Source organism: Tetrao urogallus, assembly GCF_951394365.1.
Source record: "Tetrao urogallus genome assembly, chromosome: 9".
Taxonomy (NCBI): Eukaryota; Metazoa; Chordata; class Aves; order Galliformes; family Phasianidae; genus Tetrao; species Tetrao urogallus.
Window position 1 is genome coordinate 574,448 of NC_136822.1, and position 8,618 is coordinate 583,065.

Consider the following 8,618-nt stretch of genomic DNA (forward strand, 5'->3'; position numbering starts at 1 on the left):
CTGATGAACAGGCCATATCAGACACCTATGTAGTTCTTTGTGTTAGTAGCCTTTCTTGCCAGTTCGTCCTACCGTACCGAAAGTCCTGTGTTGCTTTAAAGTAAAGGCAATACAAAAAGCAGCTAGGAAGCTGGCTTATGAATTAAGTCAACATGTTCTCCAACTCTCCTCCTGTGGTAGCTTAACAACTTGACAGGTATTTCACTGGGGCATGTTACAAAACTGGTCAACCCTAGCATAAACCAGTTCCTATCCCAGGTGAAAATTAAGGTATTTTTAAAGGGATTAAACTGTGGCCAGGTTTATGCTTTGTCTACCAGTAGGCTGGGCTGGAATTCCTGAGCAAAATAGTGGGTGCCTAGCAAAGTGATGTGGCCACTGGGTTCAACTAAAACGTTAATATAGGCATCCTGTCACTCTGTACATAGTTTGGTTATTCAGGCTAGAGTACGTATCCCATTCCATGTTCCAGATGTGTGATTAATCCTACATTTACTTTCATGTTTTCAGATATACTCAAGGACAAGAAAACCCATCCGGAAAACAGAAATGAACCAAAACCAACTGTGAAAAAGATTGTCACCACAACCACCACAAGCACTGTCAAGTCATCCTCTAAACACAGCGTAACTGGAAATGGGAGCAGTGCAGCCCTGAGTTCCTCACTTGTTGTTTTAACAGCACTGGCAGTTCTGTGGCCTTGCCCCCCATAACTGCACACGATTGCAGCCACTGCACAAGCCTTTCTGTTCACTGTCACCTACACCTGCAGCCTTACCCAGAGAAAACAAAGCTAAATAGCTATCTGTTTTACTTGATATATTAGAATGAATATTAAACAATGTGCTGGAGTTGGCAGATAGGAAGTGTCCTCACCTAGAGTGAAGATAGCTTCTGACAAAGCCCAGCCAGGATGCAGAGAAAATGATGACAGAAGTTCAAGTAGCTTTAGTTATGGGATAGAAATAATTGAGAACATGAGAACTGTGTACGTGTGTTACTGTTCTTCTCAGTTATGTTCACAAGAATCACATTGGCTGTTGTGTTGAAGTTTTTTTCTGATAAATTAAAGGAATGGTCAGTCTTCAAATCTAAGCCCATACATGCATTGTTTCTCCAGTGAGCGGCTAATAATCTACATCTGCAGTTGTAAAACATGCTGAAGTGAAGTACTTTGACCAACGGGATGAAATTCCTCAGTGGTCGAGAAGATCAAAGCATGTCTGAAATTTCTTTTCTCTGCTATTCTTTAGATTGTAGGAAGCCACACAAAAGCACATGGCATGTTTAATACATCAGCATAGCTGCCTTAACAATTGCAAAAATTAGGAACACTTTGTTTACTGAGAGCAACATCGAGAGTGAGTTTCCCTGCCCCACGAAATGGAATCACCAAATGCTCAAACATATGCTGAAGGCCTATGGGATGCATGTCCAGCAACAGGAAATACAAGCATAATAGCATCTTCTTCAGTTGAATGCCGTTTTGTACAGTGGGGGGGAGGGTGGAGAGGGGAGATCATTCAGTTAAAATTCAGTTTGTCGACATGTTGTTAAAGAGAAAATAACTTAAATTTTCCATAAAAGACTGAGAGGTGTAAGTTAATGGGAGCTCCTGTTATACACAACCAAGATTTTGGGCATTGTGAATCTCTGAAATCAACTGTTTCATAAACTCTGTATTATTTAATTACATTTAATGTTTAAAGTTTTCTATCACTATAGGTGTAAATGTAAAATAGTCAAATCTGGAATATTCTCTATCACATCTCAATTTCTATCCTAGAAAATGACAAAATGTGCATTATATTTCAAGGCTTCTTTTTTTTTTAATCGATCATATCTTGATATATTGTAACTTTTCAAATGGAAAGTACTAAACTTCTAATGGGTTGAGTGTCAATGTGTGTTTTCCAACAGCTATGTTTACAGTACCATTGAATATATATAAACACAACTGTATGAATTCAGTGATTAATGATAAGTGAAACGTTAGAATTGTTATACTTGCTGCATTTCATAACTGTTACAACAACTTAATGGCCATTTTCATGTTGTAGACTGTTACTGTGTACAGTTTTATAAGATTGAACATAAAACATTTATCTTTTTTTTTTTTGTAGAGCATCTCTTTTGATACTTAGAGTTACACAGCCACTGACATCATTCAGAAGAAGAACCCAATGACTTACTAATCAGCTTCAGGCATTTCATTGAAAGTCTTGATAGTGAAGGACATCTTGATTTAAAGAAGCTGTTATGTGTCAGTATTACTGAGTGCCATTGTATGTAAAGTGGCGTCAATGCAGGACAACACAACACACAACCAGACAAAGACCCGCTGTGCTTGCCGTGTTGTCAGATAGTATTAGTGAACATGTCTAATTATATTTGCAGAGGTGGGGCCTTCGTTGTTGCTTTTTTTTTCTAATTGTGCTGTAAGTTTTCATTGGCAGATGTAGAAGTGTAATCAGAACCACCAACACACCCAGGTGTGAAGGAGTTGGCTCTAATGTGAAAAAAAAGATTTCTAAAAGTGTTCAATTTTAACATTGAAACAAGGAGATGAAATAGAAAAAGATTCATGTGCTAACATGAAATATTTTCTACTTTGTGTTCTGATTTTTCAGTATGCTAAGGTTATTAATATCACTCAGTAGGGCTTTTCCAAATCTTATCAGTGTAAATCAGGTTTCCCAACGGTACAAAAATGTCTGTCCACTGCTTTCCGAAGTTTGGGAGCTGCACCAGCCTATTGAACCATCATTACAAATGCCAAGTTTTGCATTCGTTGTCACTGCCCTTGGGAAGAGTGCACTTCTACCTGAGGAGATGTACTGTGAAAGGACACCATTGCTCCTTGCAGCCTTAACAGATCGGTTGTGACTGGTGCTGTTAAACAGCCTGGTCTGCGCACACACAGAAATGTGCTTTTAGTGCTCACATCCATCACCAGCTCCTCAGGTGATACTGATCACCATGGCTTCACTGAAGCAATATAACATTTTTCATGCTTATGAACATAGTACGTTCTCACAATTGAGATCCTGAGTCATCACTCAGGCACACATGTTGGCATTTGCACCCTTAAGTCTCCGTCAGTATTCCTGTGGATAGGGATGGGGTTTCAGGGTTAGGCTCAAACACTGCCACACTCCAGCAAGGCAGCTTGGCCTTTTCATTTCTCACTTGGATAGTGGGAACTTGAATACCTGGAATGTGCATGTCCTTTTGAGATCTTTGTGCTTTTAGGGAGGCCAGTGATCCAGATAGCCTCATACTGAGCTGTAGCAGGGCAAGTTGCATGTGTGGAATAACTCACCCAGAGGACTTTTTGTTCTTGAGAAATCTCACGACCTTGCTAAACAAAAACCTCTGAAAAACTAAGTGTTTGAATTTTGGGTTTGGTTAGCTAGTTTTTGACTGAGGTAGCACTGATTCTGTGATTATATAATTCTGTAAGCTCCTGTGTTCTAGTGAGGAAACCAGAACAAGTTCAAGTGGCAGGGTAAGGCAGGTCCATTGATTCATTTTGTTAATAGGCACAGGACAGGGGAAGAGACTGCAGAGGATTCAGCTGCTACCAATGCATTTCACAGTGATGTACTTTTACTCTGTAAGAAGAGTACTGGTCATGAAATACGTTCTTAATGTGCATCAGAAGTGGTGCAGCTTTTAAGAGCAATGCAGAATATTTTTACTGATACCTTCTGATTTTTTTTCCTCAGGATCAGTTGCATTTACATATGAAAAAGTATTTTCCATCAAACGGAAAAACTATACTAGTAAAAGTAAGACAAAATGGCTTCATCAGACAAGAAGTGTTCCTTTTTGGATGAATATATGAAATAAATCTTATTTTGATATCAGGGACACATGTAATTCTCAGTAATTGAAAAGGTCTAAATTGGAAATACTTTTGAACTTGTCTGTGTAACCTTAATGTAAAATAACACAGCAGTCTGAGACCATTGCTGTAGCTTTACCTCACAGTTATGAGTTGTATGCAGCCACTGCTTCCTGGATGTTTATTGTGTAGCTACAACCTTCTTGTAGTACTTTGCCAGTGTTGGAAAGTCTGCTTGCTGCTGCTGTCATGCACTTGAGTAGAATCAACCTATATTTTCCTCTTGATAGTGATGTATCTTCTTAGCAAATAAGGTGGAATTGCTGTGGACGTGCAGTCACCTCTCAGTGTTTGACTGCTATTTAGGCAGTTCCATCAGGTGCACGTGAAAGGTTTGGAAAGTTCCTGTGTCACTGTTCTCCTTCATGGCTATGGATGCATCAGGGAGAAAAGCCAACACAGACGGACAAAAGTGTGTATGGCTGCAATGTGCCAGTGCATGACAACGTCCAGCTGTCTTTTCTGAGGCTCTGCGCCAAGCGTTTCCCTCTAGTTTTCAAGCAGCTTTTTACACCTCTCTGAGTTAGACCATGGAGACTGGCCAGGCAGAGAGCAGCTGGAGAATCTACAGACTACATTTTAAGGCAACTTTGCTGACACCTCCTATGAATTGCACTTGCTTTGCAGTTTGCTTGCACTCTGTAAATTGGCAGCTCATTTTCAACCTTGCATTTTTTTCTGGTTTGCCTGTTGCAAATGCTATGCCCTGTCCTGGAGCAGATCAGATACTTGGTCATTGTGTAAAGAACTGTGATTCTGCTCTTTCACTCCATAATGAACCTTCTGAGGTACAGATGTCTGTCAGAGCCCAGTAGAGCAATATAGATAATAATGTGCAGCTGCATTTACTTCAGAGGCTCTGTGTATGGGTATCTGGCTATGAGATTCATATCTCTTTCATCTCTTAAGTCACATGCCTATTTAATACATTCCTATTTCCTTTTGTTACCAGGACTGCACCATGTATGATTATGTTTCAGTTTGAATCTCTAAGGCTATGTGTCTTAATATTGTCCTGCTGGGTGCTGTGTGCAGTCTAGTTTTTAATGTTAGATAAGCCTTTTTGCCCAAATTTATTGAGCCATTCTCATTCAGTACTGCACACGATTAGTTTAAAACAAGACCTGTTCAAGTGAAAGAAGCTGAAGCACATTAAAGTGAGATACTGAGTAGGAAACGAGTTTGGAAAGTCCTTGTGTTGCTGAATGGGCCTCTTCACATTAAACAGATTATAGTGTTTAGCTAAAATTAGAGTCAAGATTTCATAACTGATGCGTTCAAGAGGATTTCAGCCCAGTTTTTAAGCAAGAATTAATTGATATATATGCTTTTTTCATCTCTCTCTACAGGGGTAAAGACAGGTCTGTACATATAGGGAACATTCCCTAAAATGTATCTTGCACATTGACTAGCATCGTATCAGAAGTGCTTATATCACAAGTAGCCAAGAGCATTTGTGTCATACATTATCGTTTTTTGCTTTTCACTGATCACAGTGGTTCTTTCAGTGACAGAGGACACACGTTAATGAAAAGTGAGATGTAACAGTCAGCGTTACTAGAACAATTTTCTAAGTCCCTTTCCCTGTCTCTGTTTTGAGCCCCATTCCTTTGCACTCCATGCAGTGCAGTACGAAGCTTGGATGCAAGAAACTGCTGCACTCAGTTCAGGAAAATGAAACTATTGCTGCATGGTGAAATTCTGCTTTTAGAGGAATGTATTCAATCTGCTGGTGCAGTTACTGAAGCACTTGTGCAGTAAATGGCCGCAGTTGGTACAGCTCTCCAAAGAGGCTATGGACACACAATGAAGCTGATTTTTGCCTCGCTCCCATGCAGTTGAGATCTGTCTTGGTCCTTTAATAGGCTGATTCAGACATTCTAATTATTATCGACACTATAGTGATTTCCCCTGCAAAAATGTAATGCTTTTCTTAGAGAAGGACACACGAGAGAAGCCACTGATGCTTTCATGAGGTGCATAAAGTACTTTGTTAAACCACTGAGGATTTTTTGTAGTGGTTTTTTTTTTCTTTTCTGTGCAAAACGCATTAATGCTGCCTTGCAAAAATATGCTGTTTGCCCTAAATCATTTCAATTAATCTTTAGTAAATTACCCACTACTTTGTAATTATAATATTTGCAGCTAATTTAGTGCCATTCTAGAAAATCATTTGTTGTATAATATAAGCAATTAACATTTATTCATTTTTTCTGTTTCAGAGAGATACATAAATTATCCTCAGTGGCCTTTCTGTACACCTAATTAGCACCTGTTTGAATTATTCTACAGGATATGGACATTTCATTTGGAAAATGAATGCATTGCTAGTTTCACGAACTACTTGCAAATATGCAGTTATAAAAACTCATGAATAGAAAGCCATATTTTCATGTGTCTCGTGTCTCTTCTGTGTGTAAGGTAGGCTAGGCTCCCAGGCTATTACACATAGAATAGGTGCTGACATTTAAAATGCATTTAAAATGTAAGTAGTCAGATGCCTCTTTCCCATCATTCAGTACACTATCACAGATTTATGTTGTGTTCTGGAAGGAAAAGGAAAGCAAGGGGACGTTGAGAAAGTAGTGTCTGGTGTCACTGCTGGATTTCTGTATATGGTTATACAGCTAAAGAGTTGTGTTCGTTAGAGAGCATCCAAAGCATCGCTATGCTGGAGTGTCAAAGATACTGTGTTAGAGCGGTGGAAATTAAAGCGGACTGCTTCAGTATTCTAAGAAGGGTTCAAGATAAAGATTCACTTTATGTTTAAGTTCCTAGTGTATTGAGTAAGGTCATTTGATCTTTTTAAAACTGAGATCTGAGACAAACATTCCATCAAAAATGTCAATATGAAATACTGGTCATGTATGAAATTAGAAAATTAGGAAACTGAAAAGCTTTGAGATTTCTCCGTGGATATGAAATGTTGCAGTGGACCCTCAGCACCCATAAATCAGCACGGTGCCTTTCATTTCAGTTTAGCTGTGAAAATAGAAGTTAGTATCTATCCCCAGAATGAGAATTCTTTCCTATCTTTCAAATGGGTAGAAAATCAAGAGTAACTGCAGAGGTTATGAAATTTGCATAGCAGTTTCACACTCTCTGTGCCACTGATCAGATTGTGTCACCATGCCTCAAATGAAAGTCTGCTAACACATGGGATGCCATGAGTCTTGTGGTGTTTTCCATTTCTAGGGGCATGGCCAGGGCCTTTTCAAGAGAAGCAGCAACGATCTGGGGCTGCAAGGAGATGTTCATACTGTCACTTTTAGGGAAGAAAGTCTCTCCTGGAGTTTTGTTGATATTTTATTTTATGCAAAACATCCATAATTGGATGGAAACCAAAACAGGATGCATGGTTCCACAGTGACACACATTCACCTGTTTCGAGTTGTTCTCTGTGTGAACTGTCTGATTGCTGTGAAAGAGCTATTTTGGCTATTTTTGTTTGAGGCCAGGCACAGGCAAAAGCTTTTTACAAGTCAAAACAGTGAGGGAAATAGGAAGATATTTGGTGGCAATGTCATTAAAAATGAGAAAATGAATTTAAGTGGAATATTTGAGTTTCCAGGTCAGGGATGAACAATGCAGTTAAAAACCATTTCCAGAACAACAGTGTAGTTGCATACAGGAGGAGGGAATTGTAGCAGCATTCAGACATAAAATCTTTATTATACAGGGTAGTATTGGAATAAAAACGGGATCCAGTACACAAAACCTTGCATCGTACCACTACTTATTTTATGTTCAGCATCAGAACTAATAGAACATGAATACTTACAGTACACTAGGGTAGGAAATACTGTAAAATACATGCTTTACCTTTTAGATACTTAAAGAATTAGTTTGTGGTCTCATAGTCTTGCTTAGTTCATTTTATTTTACAGGAATTAATGCTCTGCTTACATTTGTATTTTACATTAGTTGCATCCTGGGTATTTTAAATAAATTGTTTTTGTCCCAAGCTGTGTTCAAGCTATAATAATTGTTTCTATTTCCAAAGCACATTTGATTTGCAGTATATCTGCTTATATTTGATCAACTACATTTGTCAATTTTCTTTAGTCTACTTTCAGCACTGAATGCGATACAGGGAATTTTAAAAAGGAGCCTGAAATCAATATCTTAAAAAAACAGAAAAACGTCGCTACTTTGAAAACTTAAATGATGTGTTTTGTGAAAGACAGTGAGTTATGAATTGAAATAAAAATAAATAATCCACAACAGGAAATCGCTGCCTTCTGATAGAATTTTTGTATTTCTTTCTGTGCATCTTTGAGCATCTTTGGAAAGTACAAAGATGACAAAATCTTAAATAAGATTTTCATCAGTTTGTGCCACATTCTAAATAGAAGATTTAGACCTTGATTACTGCTAGATAACATTTAATACTGTAGTCATAGTCTGGCAAAGAAAGCTTTGTTTCTTCAGCAGTGTAACTGCTTCCTTGCTTTTCCTTCTTGCATAAATACACTGAGATGTAAGGGTGCCACTCTCTTGAGCTCTCTTTATTGAAGACAAAATATTATTATCTTAATATTATTGAAGAGGCACAGTACTCACAGCAGTATCCAGTATTCCTCCACACTGTTAACAGGTAGGACTTTTTTCATCAAAACCCATTCTGACATAAACAATCAGATCTAAGCTCTCCATTGACCAAGGCCTTGCAGTAACTGCATGCCATATTAAAAGCCTGGCCCTTGGTTTT

The 8,618-nt window shown here is 38.4% G+C and overlaps 1 protein-coding gene across 1 annotated transcript in view; it reads left to right on the forward strand.

The window, feature by feature from the left end:
* The window catches only part of LOC306949634 (glypican-5-like), a gene marked incomplete at both ends in the record, with an annotated part of 362,433 nt that extends 361,720 nt beyond the window's left edge, over nucleotides 1-713 (forward strand). The window contains 1 exon segment of the mRNA XM_079539627.1: nucleotides 511-713. Coding sequence (XP_079395753.1) covers nucleotides 511-713 — 203 coding nt within the window.
* Nucleotides 714-8,618: the final 7,905 nt, after the last annotated feature.